Source organism: Natrix helvetica, assembly GCF_964273705.1.
Source record: "Natrix helvetica genome assembly, chromosome: 5".
NCBI lineage: Eukaryota > Metazoa > Chordata > Lepidosauria > Squamata > Natricidae > Natrix > Natrix helvetica.
The window spans coordinates 33571738-33594273 of NC_138551.1; the positions used below are offsets into that span (position 1 = coordinate 33571738).

General features: G+C 33.5%; 1 protein-coding gene across 3 annotated transcripts in view; it reads right to left on the reverse strand.

Annotated features, from left to right (window-relative positions):
- Positions 1-6012: 6012 nt before the first annotated feature.
- Positions 6013-22536, reverse strand: part of U2SURP (U2 snRNP associated SURP domain containing) — a 48373-nt gene continuing 31849 nt past the window's right edge. For 2 of the 3 annotated variants that reach the window (XM_081955883.1, XM_081955884.1), the window contains exons 13-27: positions 19834-19938; positions 19569-19635; positions 19242-19405; positions 18737-18899; positions 18230-18309; positions 17570-17657; positions 16390-16512; positions 15040-15196; positions 14285-14380; positions 13999-14065; positions 12048-12210; positions 10761-10871; positions 9196-9314; positions 8404-8580; positions 6013-7841 (exon numbers count right to left, since the gene is read on the reverse strand). In XM_081955883.1, the coding sequence (XP_081812009.1) occupies positions 7703-7841; positions 8404-8580; positions 9196-9314; positions 10761-10871; positions 12048-12210; positions 13999-14065; positions 14285-14380; positions 15040-15196; positions 16390-16512; positions 17570-17657; positions 18230-18309; positions 18737-18899; positions 19242-19405; positions 19569-19635; positions 19834-19938 (1819 nt within the window). In that variant the 3' untranslated portion in view covers positions 6013-7702. The remainder of the gene's footprint in view (positions 7842-8403; positions 8581-9195; positions 9315-10760; positions 10872-12047; positions 12211-13998; positions 14066-14284; positions 14381-15039; positions 15197-16389; positions 16513-17569; positions 17658-18229; positions 18310-18736; positions 18900-19241; positions 19406-19568; positions 19636-19833; positions 19939-22536) is intronic. The other variant, XM_081955885.1, reaches the window with a different exon arrangement.

The following is a 22536-nucleotide window of genomic DNA, read 5'->3' on the forward strand; positions in this document are numbered from 1 at the left end:
CTATAGCTCGTCACTGAAAATTTGAAGTCTTCTTCCAGGGAACTGATATGCATTCTGTTGACTTCAGTCAAAATGTCAGCCCAATGCAAATTAAAATAATTGAAGCTGTGAAGCTTTGATTAAATGTTTTAAAAGGGGCAAGAGAACTAGCTTCCATTTAGTTTTATTCATAGCTTCTAAAGTTATAGGTATAAACTTTCAGACTATGTTATTTTGTTATAATAACATAAAATGTAATGGTCTACTTAACAGCTAAACAAGACTAGTGGCAAAACTGCATGTTTTTATGTGTCCATTTTATTGAAAGAGAGTTCCTATTAATGTATTGAAAACAGTTCCATTTCTGCCAACGGTCCTTATATGCACAAGAATAACCCATTCTTCACAGATACAGGCACGTAAGGTCACTGTCTTACAATGCAGTGCTATGCATATTTCCTCACAGTAAGGCCCGTACTGTTGTGGCTATAGTTTGTTTGCTGTGTATAAGTAACACAGATTGGGACAAGCACTAGACTTTTCTGACTTTCTTTGCTGCCATCTGCTAGTTGATTAGATTTTTGCAGTCTACACATAGTAGCTGTATTTTGTGCAGTGTTACTTGGTCTAAAAGATGCATCCTCAAGATTATGATTTTCGTCTATTTGAAAGTATTTTAGGATTCACTGATCCATCCCAAAAGATGGAAAGGACTAATTACCCCTATTTTATCTATGTATCTTTTTTTGCACTGAAACCGATTGAAAAGGCTATGGCCCCCTTTGTTTTTCAAACACATTTTAGAAATAAGTTTTTCTGCTATTGTGTTTTGGCTTACTTGATTGTCAACAATGATCAATATTCTTGCCTTGGGAAAGGAAGTGGGTGGCGGGGGGAGGGAGAGAAGCATCACTTATATAAGTCAGCTAGCACCAAGCAATATTGTTCATTTAAGCAATAAACAAGTCATTGTTTCCTCCTCTGAGACATGCCACAGATCTCTCCAGGCAGAAACAAGACAGACATTAATATATTTTGGCAGTCAGAGGCATTACCATATTATCAGTAACAATCAAGGACATTCTAATCAACACAAGGGGGAAAAAGCTAAGATAATTTAGCTGCCAATTTGAGGGAGATAAATAATAGGTAGGTAGATGGGTCTTCTTCCACAAAATAGATATGATAGATAGATAGATAGATGATAGATAGATAGATAGATAGATAGATAGATAGATAGATAGAGATAGACAGACAGACAGACAGACAGACAGACCCGACCCGACCGACTGAACGAACTTATGGTCATGATATAATATAAATTAAACCACAATGTCTTATTACCCACAACAGAAAATGTTTAAGCTATATATTTCTTTAGCTTACTGAAATCAACGAGAAAAACCCAGTATTTTACAGAGAAATGAATGTGATTTGAAATGGAAAACATTTGATTAAACTGTGCTCTTTGTTCTTTTACAAACTACAGCCTTTCACAGTTTTTCATACATGGATGGCTAGTGGACACAGTTGGAGAAAGTCACAATTGCCATAGAACACAGTAAATCATAAAATATTCAAGAAAAGAAATCTCATCCCAATTGATCTCTACTCCTGGTGATTTCACAGATGTACCCATGTAGTTTTCTTTGCAGCAGAACAAACATCTTTTGCTATTCTAGGATCTTTTTTGAGGCAGTATACACCTACTGTATTATTTTATTAATAGTACAATGTGATTGTATTAATAATAAAATAATACAATGAAGCCAATTGACAGCTACTACTTCAAAATCAATTCCCCAAGCTCTTCCAGAAAAGCCAATTTTTACCAATTTCTGGAAAGTCATGAGAATGGGGACATACTCACTTCAGAGGCAGGCTGTTCCATAAAATGGCAACCATAACAAACAACAAATGGCATATAGATAGAAAATGACAGCCTTCTAATCTCCTTGGTGACAGTGGGAAGATGGTCCTCCATGGCTGTCAGATGCGTGACTGAGTATCTGAGACTCTGCTATGAGGCAATTGTGGGGGAAAAGATAACTTGAGTTGTTTGTGCTCTCTAAATTGAATATTAATACATTTGTTGTTGGTGAAGGTCTGTATTCCCAAATTCCAGTTCTAATCAATCTGCCCACTAAACCTCTCTATTTTGATACACATCTGAAATGAACCATATTTAAGGTAATGTTACAATGCCGATTCACCTAAATGAGAGGTGTTATGAGTAACGGATGGATAATAACCTGTTATTATCCATCCGTTAAGAGGGACGCAGTGGCTCAGTAGCTAAGATGCTGAGCTTGTCAATCAGAAAGGTCGGCAGTTAGAATTCCTAGCACACGTAATGGAGTAAGTTCCCATTACTTGTCCCAGCTTCTGCCAACTTAGCAGTTCTAAAGCATATAAAGATGCAAATAGAAAAATAGGAACCACCTTTGGTGGGAAGGTAACAACATTCCATGCGCCTTCAGCATTTAGTCATGCTGGCCACATGACCACAGAGACTTCTTCGGACAATACTGGCTCTTTCTATATTCTATAGCCTGGTTGGTGGGCAGATCCTGAGATTTGATACCCTTTTTACAGTAAAAATCTCCCCAGGGAAGCTTGTGACACCAATCTAAGACATATTGTGCAGTTGTGAACAGAATTCTGATGCTTTTCATAACTGATCTTAATCTATTGAGTAAATATGCTATAGATCAGCACAGCTGCCTACATTATTTAATTTTCTTGATACCACTAATGTTGGTAATGTGAAAAATTATGCCCCAAATCACTTAAGAGCATTTTTTATTCTCTTTGATATAAATTTGCTATTATGAGTGCAATGACATGATGTGTGTGACTATGATGACATCTTGAGGCAACTTTAAAAATTAAGTTTATAGGGAATTCAAAAAAGGGCATTGACCAAAATAAATTCCATCAAATAAAGCAAATAAATTTTGCTTAACCTGGTAAAAATAAAATATTTCCTACAAGAGTTTTATTTGATCTGTGTGGTTCTTAGAAAGGCATTCTAAGAATTGGCTGAAACTGGAATTAATGTTCAAAGATTTTAAATTAATAATTTAAGAAGGATCTGAAGGCTCATTCAACTGAGTTTGCCTCAAATTCTTAAACACTGTACTGTAAATCATGTTTCAATACATTTCAATCTAGCTCTTTTATTTCTAAAGACTGGAACAGGGAAATTGCTCAAAGGAGGAATCTTAACTCGAATAGCCTTTTCAAAATGTTATAACTGAATGCTACCAAACCATTATTTCAAAAACAAATTCATAAGATCAAAACAATGATTAATTTTAAAAAGCAGAAGTTGAGACAATATCAGTTTAAATCTATGGAAGCTTTTTGTTGCTTTAAAGCAGATCACTATAAAATAGTGTGGAGGTCAATAAAAAACAGGATTATGTTCAATTTAGTGTTAGAAGGAAAAACTCTCAAAAATGTGTGGATCTTTATGGAAGCCCCTGTGGCCTAGCAAAATGGTTTGAGTTTTTTTATTAGAAGCAAATAGCAAAGTAGAAATGATGCATTTAATTAATTGTGGTGATAGCTGTGATTTTTGCTATCAGTAATTCACCTGCACCCCCGAAGTGTGCAACAGGTATGTTCCTTCTATCAATCATTACTAACCTTTATATCTACTCCAGATTTCAAGTTGCTTCAAGATCATGTCCACGCCCCCTCAACAACCTAGAACAGTGATGGCGAACCTTTTTTGGCTCGTGTGCCATAAGTGGGAGGAGCGCAGGGGGGTCGTGTGCGGGCGTGCTGCACCCATAATGCAATGCACGACACCCCCAGTGCGTATGCGCACACTACAGGTGCTTCCCCCATTTTTACATGCTTTTTTCCCCCTCCCCAGGCTCCAGAGGCTTTATAGGAGCCTGGGGAGGGCGAAAACAGCCTCCCCCGCCCCCCCCCGGACACCATCCGGAGATGTCAGGGACCGTCCGGAGGCTTCCCTGATGCCTTCAGAGCGCTCAAAATGACCTTCCGAGCAAACTGGTTTGCTTGGAGGGTTGTTTTAAGCGTTCCGAAGGCCTGACGCCTCCGGACGGTCCCTGACGTCTCCGGAGGGTGTCCGGGGGGGCGGGGGAGGCTGTTTTCGCCCTCTCCAGGCTCCGGAAGCCTCCGGACAGTCCCTGAAGCCTTCAGAGCGCTCAAAACGATCCTCCGAGCAAACAGGAAGTGACTTCCATTTTGCTCGGAGGGTTGTTTTGAGCGCTCCAAAGGCATCAGGGAAGCTCGTGAATTCTCCGGAGGGCCTCCAGGGTGGGAGGCGCTTTTCGCCCTCCCCAGGCTCCTATAAAGCATCTGGAGCCTGGAGAGGGTGAAAAATGGCTGGAGCCTGGGGAGGGTGAAAAAAGGGTGAACTCAGCTGACCAGCGCGTGCATGCACCCTGGCCAGCTAACAGGGCAGCACCTCGCGTGCCCTGACAAATGGCTCCGCGTGCCACCTGTGGCATGTGTGCCATAGGTTCTCCATTACTGACCTAGAAGTATGCATAACCAATTTGCTGTTGTATGGGATTTCCTAAATATTTAAAGACACACATCAAATCTTCACATTTGATTTACTGTATCAAAAAGTGGATTTGCCACTTCCATGGTGCCCCACTTATTCAAGTCGTGTTTTAAGCCTGTTCTTAATCTTTGATGTTTCACTGACATTCTTACATTAATAAATGAAGAGAATTTTAAAGCAGCTATGGTAAATAAGACATGTTAGCTTTAAAAGGCAAAGCTGCCACACTTATATGGAAGATGGGGACTCTGGTTTAAAAAGCACAATATGGTGTGCAGAAATTGATTGCAGTTAACTCAATCTCCTACTGCTTGAATGGAAGATTTGCGAAGTATTGTTTTAACTTCATGATTGGAAGGCAAGCAAGAGACCAAAGTGGCAGAATAAAAATATCAGGCAACCATTTGCTACAGACCACTGTCACAGTGCTCCCTTGTTTCTGACATTTGTGGCAAGCCAACATGCACTAATTAGTTAGGACCTAAACACCAATCACATTTTAAGAATACTCATAGGTCAGTTTTCGTCTCTAAGCCAGGAACAAATTAAAGAGAAAATATAATAGGCCTCTGGGGATCTTATAGATTGTGTGTTTCATGAAAACAAACTCTACAGCCATCTTACTTGAAAAACTTTCCATACTTTTTTCTTCCCCTCTTCTACATGCTTTCTTTAAACATGTCATTTTTTTTCAGTAGGAAACTTGGGATATTTCTCTTTGTAACTTTTTCTTTGGTTATCCCCACTACCATCCTTTCCGCAATTGAAGTATACAATAGTCCAGAAATAATTAACTTTTCTTTGCATATTAATTCTTTAAAAAAAACCTTAATTATAAGCTGCCAAGAGCCAGTGCAAAAAAATCAAATTCATTTGCTCTTAAAGTACCTTATATTTGTAACTTGCAATATTTTTTATTGACCTTTGAAGTTCAGATTATGTATGTTGAGGTTTTCCAGCATTTTAAATAACAGGCAGTACTAAAGCTGTAGAAATTACAGTTAAAGAAAAACAGCTATATTGTCTTCATTTGTTTAGCCTTGATTAGTGACTTGAATATTCTTCCAGAAATTCAGCTGAGATACCCCTCCCTCATTTCACAGAGGACATCAATCTAAAATAACCTGAGATAAAACAGAATAAAAATCCAGGCCAAGCATGAGATGTCATTCAACTCCTGAAAAAAGTAATTCCACTATTTCCACACTTTAAAGTTGCGTATTATTTTGAATTTCTTGAATAAAGCATGTATTGGGTATTGATATATAATTTTTAGTTGATTTGTTGCTTGACTTGACTAGACTAATTAACTAGTCTGATAAATTCTGCACTTTTTAAAAAAAAAGGTTTCTAGAAGCTTGTTGGAAGCCCTTTTTTACACTTAGAAAGGACATGGTGTAAACTTTAGATATTTCCATTAATCAAAGATCCATATTGAAAGCTGAACTACTATCAATGTTAAAATCTTACATATAGCAGAACGGAATAGCCAGACCCCTTTTACAAGATAGCTAGATACTTTTATATAAATGAATTGATACATTAACATAATTATAAATAATGCTTCACTGGAGTCCAGTTCCCTTTAAACTCTGCATGTTTATTACAATTGTCCTTTCCTTTAGTAAATAAACAGTGAACCTTTGTTGTTTTTATTGATGGAAAAAAGTAAATGACTTAAAGGATATGCTATGCCAAAATTTAAAAACAGATTAAAACAAAAGAACATCCAAAACTAAAGGACCACAATAGGGGGAAAGTAGTACAATTATATTAGAAAAAGACACAAGTTAAAAAATCTGAATTCTGCTACTCTTTCAACGATCTGCACACCCAAAGAATGAATTCAGTACAAAAATGCATTTACAAGGTCATCCTCCAAAATAAAACTGATTTTATAAAGACAATTCATTATGTGTTTTCTCTTATGTTGATTTTGAGATATTTGTGAGATAGGAAATATGTTCTGTTTTCTTTTCATAGCTTTCATGAAAAGAAACCCATACACTTAATACTGAGGTCTTAACACTATTTTAGCTAGATGTCAACGGAGCTCTTCATGTGCTTTGAAGAACAATATATCCGGCAATATTCCTATGAAAAAAGACACAACTGTTCAAATAAAAACTTCTTTACATCTTAGATGCAGGGGACAAATTCATGCATGGAGAGTTTGTACAACAGAAAAACCAGAAGTGTTTATTAAAATGTCCCCAATTTAAATTTAAAAATTGAGATTTAAAATCTATTCTAATCATGGAGGTGATGTGATAAATGGCTCAAGAGTTTAAAGAATCAATGAAAAGAAGGAACGCTTGGAAATAGATCTTCAGAGGCCACAACCTACTTTCCCTTTTTATTGTGGGTTTTGTTGCTCAAACGTTTATCTATAGCACCACACAAATAGGAAGGAGTTGCAACAGTGATAATCTCTCTTCTCCAAACAATCATCATTTGGTTTTGGAAGAATGGACGAAGCAAAAAACAACCTTCACTGTAGTTGCCAAAAATCTAAGTTTAGAGAGTGAACTCTGATTGAAAATTCCAGGTACAGCCCAGAATAAGCATTTTACCAGATACCCTGTACTGAAAAGTTATACAGTCTTCATCTCTTCAGATTCACTGCTGCGTAACAATGTTTCTATGGCAGATCCCAACATAATTGAAGAGCAATCTAACTTGATGAACAGATGGGAAAAGTCTGTTTTAAGAGGTTTGCATTGGTAGCCCTGTGCGTTAGGAAGTTAAAAGGAAGGGGGATCAATGGAGTGGGACAAGGAAACACATTTTTTTACATTTCCTTTTCAGATTTTATTTCAAATCTAATTCAAAATGTCAAAGCTACAAAAAAAAAAAGGGGGGGGGGACAAGGGAAACAATTATGGGGGTTTCTCCTAACTCACAATATTCTAAAACAACTACTGCCAGCAGATCTGATACACACATTTCAGATGAAGTTTCTAAACACAAAATCTCATTCTGGGAAATAGCCACAATGAAGGTTTTGTACAATATAAAACATTGACAGGTCTACCAATGCAGTTACTCATGAATATACACGTGCATTCACACACAAAAAAAAGGAATGCTTTTTTTCATTTGTTTAACAGACTGTTCAGGCACAAAAACAAAACCGCATTTCCAGTAAGTGACAGCATCATAAAAATTAACAGTTTGTCAGTGTTTACTCTTCTTTGACTTCTTGTGAGATCTGTGTGGAGAACGAGACTGAGATCTGGATTTTTTCCCTGACTTTTTAGGTGATCTGGATCGTGATCTTCTTGATCTTTTTGGTGTCCTTGAACCAGATGGTGACCTAAAAAATAAACTAAGTGATGTCAGTAATTTTCTTATTCAATTTCTATCTATGCTTTTGATGCTTTACAGAAAGAGAAAATTGCTAATGCTACATAAATTGGGTTTCAAGAAAATTTGTTTTCCAAAACACAAATACATGAAACTAGAAGTTAAAAATAACATTTGTATATTACATGTATCAATCGAAATTCATCTAGGTTGCAATCCTATCAGAAATATCTATTGATAAGTTACCATTTAATTTAGCAGTGACTGATTTAAATAAATATGCATAATCAAGACACAAGCCAGTATAAATTGCATATTGCTTAATCAGGCTTTTTTAGTTTTTCCATTTTCAAACTTTCCAATTAATCCCCAGATCTTCATACTTTTAATTCCTTTATAATCTATCCCAGCATTTCTTTAAATCTTCTCTCCTGAACCATAGTAAGCTGATTCTATCCTGCCTCTTATTACATTATATAATCTTACTATTAAACCAAAATTTAAATGATTATAAATGGCACTAAATAACAGAATAAATGACAATTTGAACTATAAAACAAACTGTGGTTTACCTCTTGGCTTTTTTACTGACATCTCTGGGAGAATCTTTATGAGAAGACCTAGAACGTGAGCTTTCTTTATGAGATCTTTCAGATCGTTCAGATCGTTCAGATTTTGGTGATGGAGATTTTGCTCGCCTGCTTCCACTGCTGCGTGATGGGCTTGGTGACGTGCTATGTCGTCTTTTCCTTTTGCAAAAACAGTGGAAAATATAACATCTGAAGCATGGTCCAATGAAAATAGTGTGTTTTTAAAAGTTTTTTTTTTAATTTGCCAATTAAAATGTCCAAAGAAGCCTCTGGCATAAAGGTTTTTGAGTCACCCAAATAATTTTTTACCAAGCTGGGATGACCTACATAAACTATAATATCACTTGGGGTTAACAGATATATCTGGGTTTTGGGGGTCATACGTAGCTTGAGAAAGCAAAGCACAAACAAAAAGAATGGCTTTTTTTTGTATATTGCAAATATTGAAATTGTGTTATTGGGAATGTCAAACTGTTTTTTTGGAAAATTGTAATAATATTAAATACTTTTACACCTCAATTTGTAAACATTAACTGCAATGGGCTAGGATTCTGGAACTATAAAATATAAATTAATGGAGCAAGAAAAATGACTTCTTTCATAATGCACATATTTTTGTAAAACATAAAAAGAGATTACAGTCTGAAATTTGATACACAGAAAAGTAAAAGGAGGAGAGAAATAGAGACAGAAACAAAAGAGTGTATATTATGAAATGCTTAGGTCCGTAAATATAACTGCAATAAGGCATATTAATTTGTTTAAACATTATACCTTTCTTTCCTTGTTGGTGTACATTCTTCCTTTTCCTTCTTCTCTTTGGATCGTGAATCAGACTTCTCTTTATCCTTCTTATCTCTTTCCCTTTCCCTTTCCAGTTCCTTTTCTTTTTCCTACATGTAAAATATAACAGAATCATAAAAGTAACCTTAGAAATCATTGAGTCCAAGCCCTTCTAAGTACAGAATCTGTTGGAAAGTTCAAAGACCTCCCCTGAAGAACTCACAATTTCAATCTTAGCTAAGTTAGTTTTCCAAATGGAATCTAGTGTAAAAAAAAAAACCAAGGTTATGAAACAGGGACAGAAAACCAAATCATTAATTCTTCTAGGTATGTTCTAACACTTCTGCCTATGCTGTTCTTTCTCCAGTGTTTTCAATACAACATGTGGCCTGACTGAATAGAGAATTATTTGCCCAACACTAGTTGTTTCCTGTAGTAAATGATTTATTAAAATTAAGTGAAACGATCTTTTTTTTCCAAACATCTTTAACGCATTGGTATGAAACTGTCACTTTATGTGCTAGGAGAGACTGAGCTAAGTATCTTTACATAAGCCAAATTACGTATTACTAAAGAAATTTAGTAAAAGTATTACGTGGAACTAAATCTTTATCTGAATTTGCATTGGTTATTAACTGCAAACACTTAAGAGCCTTTATGTCATACTCTAAATTAACATAAACACAGCTTAGTACAAAACACATCACAGAACAAAACTTTGTACACAGAAAAAAATTGATATACAACTGTTTAAAGATTCAGTATATCCACATAGGAAGATGTAACTTTCTGAAATCCTGAACAGCTATTACAAAATCTGTGCACAACATTAAGCTGTACTGACCTACAATCTTAGAGGACCATCAATGAACTGCATTGACCTATGGACAGGCGTTATATAAAGCAGGGATTTTTTTTTCCTGTAACCATGTTTCAATGAAAAGAGAAGCATAACTATAGATTTTTGACTCCTATTCTGTCATGGTGGCAAAGGAACTATAAGATATCTCATACCGTTTAGTGGGAAAGGAATTTAATATTTATTTATTTTGATTTATTTATTTATTTATTTATTTTGATTGATTGATTGATTGACTAATTTGATTTGTTTGGCCAGAGGATGATTCTTGGATGACTTACAATTTTATTCCATCCCAACCAGAATTATTATTTTTTCAGTTTCTTCAAATGGTTTCTTCAAATAAGTAATGAAAAATGTATGCTGTGCTTTTTTACTATAAGACTACTTACGAAAGCAACTAAAGTTCCTTACTTTACATTGTATGTCCTTTTCTGAAGTCAGAGTGAAGTGTGCAGAACTCACCCGAGTTTACTACTCATACAAGTCACAATATACCATAGTTAAAGGGTAATGGTGGCATTATTATTATTATTATTATTATTATTATTATTATTATTATTATTATTATTATTATTATTATTATTATTATTATTATTATTATTATTATTATTATTATTATTATTATTATTATTATTATACTTCATCCAAGCCACTGAAAACTAATGTAACATTCTAAATTGTAAACACTGCTTACTCTCTGGAGCAATTTGTCACGATAGTGTTCAACTTGTTCCTGAAGACTCTGGCCTTGCTTCTTCGGTCTTTTTCCAGACTCCAATTCATCTTGAAACTTCATTACTTTCAACTGAGAAGAAACATTAAAAAAAAACTTAACTGCAAGTTTGTAAAAGTCAGAAAAGCAGAATACTGTTTTAATTTAGTCGTAACTGCGACATATATGGCTGAAACATTCTTCTAAGCAGCTCTGCAATTACAAATACCCATAACAAGAGTCAAATTTTTAACTCTTTGTTTAAACATTGCTAAAACTATGGATTTCTCTCTAAAATTATGTAAGATAGTACTTTGTTACATTACCAGACTTTCTTTTTCCCCTCTTTCATCATCGTTATGAGACCAGAAGCTCATTTATCTAAACTTAACATAATTTAGAATAATATCTAAATAGAAATAAAAATGAAAGAAGCCAACTTCATGTACTTTGAAGTTACTTTGCTTCAGTAACTATAGTTTGGAGATCAGGTGCAAGATTGAACTTTATATGAGAGTTTCTCAGTGTACTTCTCTCCCTGTGTTCATATCAGGTAAGGAGCACAATATGCACCACCCCAATACTCATTTATATAAAGTTATGATTAACTTATATTATACTTAAATATAACTACAATGTTTTAAAGAGAAGAAAATAATCATTTATAACTACCCACTTGTCAACTAGTTTGGATGTATTTTTAAATGTTTGATAAAAACCCATAACAAAATAAGAGTTCTATTATATACTACACAATAGAATTACATTATTCAATGGGCATTTTTACTTAGAAAGCATATTTAAACATACATTTGAAGAAATATTTAAAATAATCTGAGAGGGTACTTTAATTAACCTATCATACGTTAACGATTATGATTAATGCATTTCTTTATTCAATGGTTCTTCCTATTTGCTATCAAGTTAAAAAAAATCCTGTTCACTTCAGATTTGAGCAGGTGCACACGGAGATCAAATTTTTAAATATTAATTATATTAAAATATTGTACATATTTTAGCTTTAAGGGTATAATATCCAAATAAGTGAATAATATCTATTGGGTCTTTTAAAAAGTTGAATTATACATCTTTTCAAAAAATTCAAATGAACGTATCTATAAATAATCTTTCTAAAGGACTAAAGACTTCGAATCAATTGTCAGAAAGAGGAAGCACTATTTTCATTGTTAAATCATTTTACTGATCACTTGATTTCATTTATCACCATTTACACAAATTATATTTGTATCTCTGTTTTCACAAACATACCTCAATCTCTCTGAGTTTGGCGCGCTTTTCCTCACTCATTTCTGAGAATTTGCTGGAAGACTTTGAATCAGGTATTTCTTCTCTAATAGGATTGGAATAAAGGTGGTGCTCCTCGGATTTAGAACTTTGAGTATCCTCCTCATCTTCACTTTCTTCTTCTTGGCTTTAAAATAAGAGAAATAACACAATGATTCTCTTAGTTTATTTGTAATAGAAAGGTTTGCAATGGACAGCGCTTCCTAAGAAAGTATTTATCATAAAATAAGAGCATATTGATGGGACTCCAAGAACATGTATTTCCTATCACTCTTTATTTCAATTATACAATCTATATGCAATTTTAAAAACTAAAAAAATATATAGTTAAGGGGAAGGAAAGGACAAGGAAAACAATGTATTTTTATGTTTCTTCTTCATACCTAAAGACAGCATAGAAAGTAAATCTTACTGGATATAAAATCTGTTAAGATTATAGATCCAAACATTTTAAAGGCAATACAGTGTAATAGCATAATATCAAAGTTTTGCCCCAGGAGATCTAGAATAAGTCACAGTTTTAAGGAGCGGAAGATAGAACTTGATAAGAGCATATTGATGTCAACTATTTAAAATATAAGAGAAAACTGAAGGTGATGTACAATGGCAGAAACCTGGACTAAGTTTGGAGAACTGACCTGAGGGTTAAAGTCCCCACTTAACCATGAAACCTAATCTCATTATAGTTATGTGATAGTGGTGGGAATGGATAGAAATACGTATAAAACATACGGTCACAGGAGGTTGAAAATTTTGAGAAACAGAAACTAGAGCATTGTATAGAATTGTATACAGCCCAAAATTATTCAGATAATTCAGAGGGGATTCTGGGTTGTAAACTTCAAAATAATTCCAGATGTATAATTCATGCCATATACAAAAAAAGGGATATTAAAGATAATGAAAAGCATAAAGCATTTTTGGATAGCATAGCCTTTATTGTCATTGTACAAAATAAATGCAACGAAATTGGATCTGACTTATATTTCTTAAAAATGAAGTCCCTCTTCTATCCAAGATTTTTAATATTAAACTGTTAATGATAAGCACAATTTAATGAAAAGCGTCATAATCTAAAGTTACTATTATGCACATGTGACACTTTTAATAATTCAAGGTTCTATTTTAACTTTACCTTGGATGTGTTTTCAATTTATCATCCTATTAGGCAATTTTTAGGAGCTATCAGTCAACTTTGACATTGTGGACTGTAGTGATAGGAATTCCTGTCTAAATTTCCTAAAATCCAAGAGCATCCACTATAATTCTGATAATTAAAGGTGTTAAAGTCTTATGCCTATTGACTTTTCATATCCAAAGCCAGCTCAGAGAGACATGTTGTGAGCTTGGTGAATGAATATACAGTATAATGCCAAAACCTAAAACAGCCTAAGAAATATATCCAGAATGCATACTCTGAAGAGCCTCTGTTTCTCCCTTTTCCAGAGACACATTTTTCCCAAATGTACGTTGAAAATATCCCTTCATCTTAGATGAAACTTGCTTGAAGGACAACATGATGCATACACTCCTTATATTTATTAATCTATTACTGCCCTTTTGGAATAGCCATTTTGGCACACAATTCATTCAATCTTTACTTTGTTAATGCAACAAAATTTCTTTTGGGGAAAAAATGTATGTTTGCATGAATTCTGGCAAGTGTACTTGAATTGAAACAGTTTATTCATTTTGCTTTAATTGGGAGATGTGAAAGTTGCAACAGATGCTGCATAAGATATTCTTTGTTTCCTCCTTCCTCCCTCAATATTTTTATATTGGAGGAAATATGTAGATTCTACTACTATCCCTTGAAGAAGTAACCAAGCAAGTCTATTGTTTTATGAAAATCACAAAGCATTTGTATTCCGTTTATTATGCTTAAGGTAGAGTAACTAGGGAAAAATGATCTTACTTCTGATTTTCTTCTTCCTCTGATTCCTCATGCTGGTCAAAGAGCTCCCATTTAGATGTTGTTACCGCTAGGATGACAATTAATTATTATATTAAAATGTTAATATATAAGCATTTTAAGAGAAATTTGTAGATATTCTAAATTTTTATAACTTCCTAAACTTTTATTTAATGGTGTGGTATCTGTGTACTATTTTATTAATATTAAGCATGAAATGCTGAAAATATTTAATAATATCAGCAAACAAAAGAAACCACACTTAAACAGGACTTAAATAGGAATTAACCTTGAGCTTCAAGCGCAGACTCGTCAACTGCTTCCCATTTTGAAGGGGCAACTTTAAATATTGGCTCATTCTTTTTAGATTCTTCAGATCCATCCACTATTGAATAAAAGAATTATGCAAAACATGATGTAATACAATCCTAAATATGCTCTATTTTAGAGATTTCATTAAGAAAATCCAAATTTTATAAGTTTAATGTTCCCCAGAAAGGCAGAAGAAATATACACACATATTTAGTGAAAAGTATGCCCCAACATACTTTGACCAGAATTGACCTTTGAACAGAATTGACCCCCGATAAGATGCACTAAATGCTCTACAAGCAAACGTCTGTTGCCACAAAAGAAACTCTTAGTGTGCTTTCTCCCTGAAATTCAGAACGCTGCCAAAAACAGCTCTGGAGGAACTCTCAATCATCCAGAGAAAAGCTGGAGTCTGAAGGGAGGAATTCAGACAGGTGAAACAATGTAATACTGCAGTCTCCAAACGTTTTGGGTTTGGGGAATGCTGGGGGGGGGGGATGGGGAGGGAATGGCTTTGTGAGAGCGGGGGAGAACATGTTTGTGCATGCAGCTCCATTTGCATAAGCGGGGCACACATTCACCTACTGTTCAGACAAATGGCGCCTATAATTATTTTTGCATTAAAATTGAATCTAATAAATATTGTAATTAGAAAATATGTTTTTCATTTACATATAATTTTATGATAAGATGTATGCTTCTAACTACGTGCTAAATTAGAACGTTCCTTACAAGGTACTCCATCAAGATCATCATCAATTGATTTAATAGGGATTCCATCAAGATCATCGATTGGAGTGACATCAATAGGAATTCCATCCATATCTTCTAGTGGAGCACCATCAAGTTCTTCTTCAATAGGAGCTCCATCAAGATCATCAGGTACTTCCTGAGAATAAAACATACACTGAGATAAATATAATCGAAGTATTTTCTCAAGTCTTTACTTCTTTTCACCACATAGGATTTTTTCAGCTTGTGGCTTTAGTTCAAAGCCCTTACATAGCTGTTAATTTGGGCCAGTTCATATGTAAAGCAATTTCTCATATACCAAACAGGGAAAAAAACAATTTCTGTGCCTACCCTTCAAAACATCTGGGTTATAAACCCCAAATCATATACTTTCAAGCTCAAGAAAGAAATGAGTGAATTTTACAAATAGATACACAAGACTGTACGCATTACAGTGATGCTATACATGCACTGCAAGTGAGTACAACCTAATATAGAATATTTTAATCCTCACTGTGCAAAACTAGTTCATATTGATGCCATTTTAAATCCCCAGAAATTAGTCTGATTACATTTTTTTCTTAAAGACACACAAGATTAAATAGCAGATACTTTAAGTATCTGTGATTTACATCAGAAAAAACTATTAGACCATCTCCTATATTTCACATTTTACAATATTTACAATATAAACTGCAACTAATATATTAGTGGTAAGAGAAATCCAATCATTTTAAGCATCACATAGTATTTTGTATCTTCCACTGTAATTACAAAATGAAACAACTTTTAATTCAATCTTCAAACTCTTCCTTTTTGTACCCATAAGAAACAGCAGGACTATAAGACCAAAAAAATCTTGGCTCTAACAACTCTTGAAGCAAGTTCTATATATTTACGACAATGCTAAGACAAATGCCTACATAACACTGTTGTCTCTTAAAGATCCTAATTTTCCAACTGCACCCATAATATGGAAGAGGTGAGAGGCTGATTTCAAACATTCAGATATTTTAGAATTCTCTCTCCCTCTCACATCCAAACACACACCTGAAAACTGATAAAGAGGCAATGCACGTGCTTCAGGTTCCAAGCAATTTCCAATACGTAACAGGTAAATGAGCTAGTTCAAAGGCAAAGGTATGGACAATGTTAACATTCATAAACAGAAAAATATGTGTTTATGCAACCTCAAATCAACGGGGAGTTTCAACTGGGAACCGATAGAAGCCTTCGTATTCTAGAGTCCTAGTACAAACCTCTGCCAAAACCTCTTCCTTACCTTTACTTTTAAGGTTCTCGTTTGCTTCCAGATCAATAGTATCAATAATGGTCTTATCTCATACTTACCTCTATTTCTTTTTCTTCAATAATATTTACAAGCCCCAAGAAAATATTCTGTAGTTTGATCAAAAATGGTTCTGGATAAATCGCCCAGTCTTCCCATGCTCTGAAGCATGTCATTACCCGTTGCTAAAAGTAGTAAACAATGCTAGTCATTTGTATTGAGAAGAACTTTAACAATAAATACAAGGCTATACATCTATTTAGCATGTGCCTTTACAGCATAGTCACTCCTGCTTTGATGGATTTGCTAATTTTGACTGGAAAAACAATGATAAACCATGAGGTGCTGATTGTACTATTTGTAGTTTCAATGTCTTTTTCAATAGAGAACATTAAAAAAAGATGGTTAAATACAGCTTGGTCTAGAGAATACTTTATATCTTTCGTCTCACCTAATATGAAAGCACCAATTCAGACTACTGAATTACTGTAATTTTGTGCATATAAATTGCTTATTTAATAATCAGTTTGAGGTCAAAGCAAAACTAATTTAGAAGAATTGAAAATAGCAATAGCATTTAGATTTACATACCGCTTCATAGTGATTTGCTTTGTAGTATTCTCTAAGTGGTTTACAAAATCGTCATATTGCCCCTAACAATCTAGGTCCTCATTTTACCAACTTTGTAAGGATGGAAGGCTGAGTCAACCTTGAGAATTAAATTCCTGGAAGTGGATCGAGTTATTTGCAATACCATATTCTAACTACTACGCCATCATAGCTACTGATATTTGGTATAAAATAAATCCTCAGAATTAGAACTAAATTAGAACTAATTGGAATATTTTTCTGGAGAAAGCCATTGCCTTTTCAAATTGTTAAAAATTCTTATTCTTTATCTAGTCTTTATCTCTTATAACTATTTCTCAAGCAGGTTATAATCTTTCTAATGAGAAAATTCACATTTGTGGCAGTCTCCTTACAGGTTCTCTCCAATGAGAGTTTGCCCTGGCATCAACAATATTAATGCTTTGATTACTGGTGAAAATAATTTTCACTTAATATTTTAAATGATGATACACAAATGCCTATGTTTATTTTGCCATTTATATTAGGTATTGGGTATTTTATTGTATGTGTAGGCCACATTGAATATATTTTATGTCCTCCTTGAAAATTTGTTAACTTTATAAATACTGAGGCATTCTGCTCATGTCATGTCAACAATAACCATGCACATACCTTAAAGTTTTCAGACTGTAAATGGCCTTGTATTGTTCGGTAGGTAGCATTCAGATCAGAATATATCTGACATAGTTTTGTCTCAAAACTGAAAAGACAGTTTTCATATATTAGACATTTCATAGTTTAAAGAACTGCACTGTGAAAGTCAGCCAACCTAATGAAGAATTACATAAATATTTCCCCAGGTTTCCAGGCAAAGAAACTCTGGACACCTAGTTGGAAAATGGTGCCAAGTTATGAATAAGTTTTAAGACTCTAGAATATAGTAGTCAGATGCGATGGATCTATTATATGAAACCCTGACAATAGTTGCTTTATAACTGTATTTCAATCCATCATTAAAAATACATTCTATGTGCACATATACATGTAGAAAACAGAATAGTAAAATAATACTCTTCAGCTATCTCTAACTGCAAGTTACTGCAGATAAATGAAACTGACCAGAGAAGAAAAATTAACAAACACAAATGTTGCTTTGGTCAAAATGCAATGCACGTTTGTTGTTCTTTTTTTTCCTTTTTTTTTTTTTGCAAATGTGGCAATTCCTTCAGATTATGTTAATTGTTAATATAGAGCAACCAAATAGTATATGCAAATTTTAAAGCCCACAAGTAGTTTTTTTTTTTTCAAGAGAGTTTAAAACTTTATACTTACAATTTTCTGTAATATGAAGCATTGGCAACTTTCGCAGAAGAATTGTACAACACATCAGAAACCAAATATAATCTTGCAATCTATAAAAAATATAGAATTAAGTTACTACTGCTAATTTCATTTGTATTAAAAGAGAAACATTTTACCCCATTAACAGGAGTATAAAACAATACAAATACAGTAAATAAATTAGGAAAAATCATTTTCTTAAAAATGTTATGCAGTACCAAGTGTTGTTCAAATATACCAAACTACCCGAATTTTTTCTACACTGGAAAAATTAAATATTGTTAAAACTTTAAAAATTATTAGTGATTTTTTTTTTCCTGAAAAGGAAATGGGCTGAAATTTGCATTAGAATAGTATGATTTTGGCCATTAACAGATTTTAGCATTTAGGACAATATTGATTTAGTAAAAGATATTAATTGTCCTTTTGTGGTTGGTTATTCAATAAATACCAATTCAATGTCAGTGAGAATCAAAATCACGTAGAGATCAAACATACCTTTTTAGGGAGTGGCGTTTTCAAGATGGATAATGATTCTGCAATACAGTCCACTATTTCTTCAGCAGCCTCAGCATTATTAAGACAGAAAACCATTGCATCTCCAATATCATTCTTACGCGGTGTTAACCCACGCAGGATTTCCTCTAATTTGTCCCTCTGTCTAAAATTTCAGTTTCAAATTTTTAGAACACTTAGCAACATCTTTTCCGTTATATTTATAAATGAGTTGTGTATATTATATTTCAGAATCGAAGTAACTAAAAACAATCTGGTATAGATTGATTTTACTGAAACTAAGAACATATTCTTTCATCTTTAGTCAGCAACCAAAAAAGCTGATTAAGAGATTATGAAATGCTGCTCCAAAAAGAAAACATACAATTAGTTCTTCTTATAATGGAATTTGAATTTTGGGTATTACTAAATATGGGGCAATACTGTAGATGGTCTGTTTTAGGTCTAGAGAAAAATTAGGTACATTAGGCTCTTTAAAGATGCTTACTCCTCCTTAAGTGCACCCTTCTTGCTTGGCTCTTCCACAAATGCTTCAGGTTCCTGTTCTTCAGACATCCCATGGAGATATGGATTTAAAGGAGGTGGCCTCCAAAAGGAACCATTTTTAAACATGCGAAAGTCTTCAGTCCTCCATTTGGTTGGAGCATCACCCTAACAAATAAGAATAAACATTTTAAATAGAGTAAAACAAGTGCTGGACCGGCAAAAAAGTATTTCCAATTTTCTAAGATCTTGCTCTTTTTTTAGGCCACCAGTCATCCAGCCAGCAGAGTTAACCTAATAATACTAAAATTGTTGTAAAAACATTTCCTACCTGTAGAATTGAATAAAGCTTCCATCTGTAGTACACATGTGCTGGAGTCTGATTCTCAAATAAAAACCTAAACAAAAAGCAGAGTAGAATCAAAATAAATAACAGGAAAGAAAAATGAGACATCCTAAAAGTAAGGCAAAAAGTATTGTAAAGTTTCAAAATCAAAACAAAAAGTAACTTAATGCAATATTTTCTACATAACAAATTCAATTCAACAATTATATAATATATAATACCAAACAGAGCTAATCAAAATATTAATTACCTGAACATTGGATTATTGATTTCTCTATTCATGATCATGGCTTCAAACATAGGTCCTTCACGCACCACAAATTCTATCATTCGATGTATTAATGCAAGCAAGTTCCTGCAACAACAACACAGTTAAAGGAAAATTGATTCATACCTAACATTATGCAAACTATGCACCACCTAAGGCATTTATAAATGAAAAAAGATTATTTTTGCTGTATAGTTAAGAACATTGCTCAAAATTCTTAAATTATATCATTATTCTAACCTTACATAATCAAAAATAAATTTGGACAATGGCCTTCAATATTAACATGAGTATAAAGAAGTCCTACAACTCCTAGATTATTTGTTCAGTACAAGATCTCACTGGTTCCTTATTTTTACCTGAGACAACTGTATTGTTTTGCATGCTTAAAGCCTCTGGAGTGAAGTAATTCATAATTCTTATAAATAAATATGAATACAACTCATGCCATGCCATGAAAGATAGCATATTAAGCATGTTTCTTTAAGAAATCAATATGATCAAAATTACATTCGTAACATTTGATAAGACGGTGTTTGAATCCAGTAAAAAATTAAAAATTAAAATATTGGTTAAAAATCGAGTTGTTTGATTATGTATAAATGTGAGCAACAAAAATACAGAGTGGGTTGGGCTGCAAATAGCCAAGGAACTCTGTTTTCTACAACTGACAGCTGTATTGACAGCTTCTTGAATCACCTGGAACTCCCTATAAGACTATGATAGAAATGTATTTTTTAACAAATACAACATTAGGGAGTAAGTTTTCTCCAGAAACATTAAGAACTGATGAAAACAAAACTGTCATTAGTGTTAAACTGACTCACAAAACTCTAAATACGTTGTATACTTATTATTCTTTATTGAGTACAACTTTAAAAAATCATTGTTCATTATTGAGCATTTCAAAATGCACTAATATATCTGAAGCTTACATTAGAGAGAAAAAATAAAAACTACAATTCAATTTAGAGGTTATTATTTGGGGATTTCTCAGATTTTCAGGCAGTTGCTTGAATCCAAAGACAAGTTAACATTAAGAAGGTCACAGAAGGAAAAGTTTTTCATTCCCGCTAAAGTTCCAAAACTAGCTCTGGAAGATCAAGGAGCTTTCTTCAACCAAAGATGGTAAGGTGCAAAAAAAATCTTAAATAAGTAGAAAATCAGCTAAAACCAGGTTGGTCAATTTTGCTTTCCACCAGCAACTCTTTTCCATATGGATACATACTTCTCTTTTAAGAGAGACAAAAAATGAGGAAGGTACTTTTCTTCCGTGAACTTCTTTAAGTTAATTTATTTTAGGAAGCAGTTCCATTAACCCCAATTTGGAGAACTGCGAGTAAGAGATCCATATATAGTTAGCTACTTAGTATTATTTTAGCATTTTTTTCTAAAAAGTAGTATCGTAGGCCACTTAGGTAGACTGTAGCTTATGCTTTTCAGAGTTAAACATAAGTTCTTGATCTTATAAAGGAAAGGTGCTAAATGAAAGTATGAAAAGTCTATGCCACATATGTCCTCGCACATAAAAAAGAGCTCATTTTGTTTGGGTGCTTAGTTGTATACAAAGGTAAGTTTCATAGCACATAAGAGATACTAGAACAATAAAAGCTCCTAATTCCCATTTACCCACCCCAATTTTATTCTTGTATTACATGCTCCAAACTGAAAGAATATTGGTTCTCTGGCACATTCAAAAGGATTTTGTAGCTACTAAATGAAGTATAAACCCCAAATTTATAAGCTTAGGGTTTAGGGAACTTCAAGTGTGCATAGAATTTGACATCAAGAACCAGAGAAAACGCACATTTGTTTTTAGCGTATTGCGAACACTGAATGGAAAAAAGTCCTGTTTTAATTATTACTATGACTAATCTTATACAATTAAAAACTAAATTAATTACTAAAAGTAGCCTTTAATGTGTTATCTTCTACTTATTTCTTAATTTCCTATCATCATCCTTCAAATTAATGCTCATAATATACAAAATATTATCATTTTAGTCACTGCAGAAATCTAAGAGGAATTATTTGATCACATGGAATTTCTATTTTAAAATGGTTCTGCAAACTTAATTTCAGATTCTGATTTTTAAGATTATAGCTCTTTGCATTTCAAGGACTACTTATCTTACATATGAAATCACCTAAAGCTCTCCTTTCCTGCCAATGAGGCATGACCGGTTGTATAAGTAAAAGAAAAAACATTTTAGTGGTAACATTCTTTTTGAAGAATGTCTTCTCCATCAAAAGAAAAGAGCTGCTGAATTGTTTTACTTTTAACCTAGCTTTCAAAATGTGCTATTTTATTTCTTTTTAAATCTGATTGTCTTAAATGAAGATGTTTTATTCCTGCATTTTATTTTAATGTATTTTTACTTTTTTTTCCCCTTTTCCTACTTTTATGCCAGGACATCTTGACAGTATGGCGTCTATAAATAATGCAAAGAAGCACAATGAAAATAAGCAGCATTAATAAATTCATGAATTCCAAAGGTAAATTTCCTTCCTCTTATTTTAAGCCCACTAAATTTACAATCCTAAATAATGACACAGGAGAACTCAGTGGGCTTACCTCTCTCTCTTCACTACTTCCAAAACATATTGTCAGTATGTTGAAGCATCAAAACCAGTTTAATTCAACAATAAGGTGAAACGTCAATTTAACAGATTGAATGGGGGGAA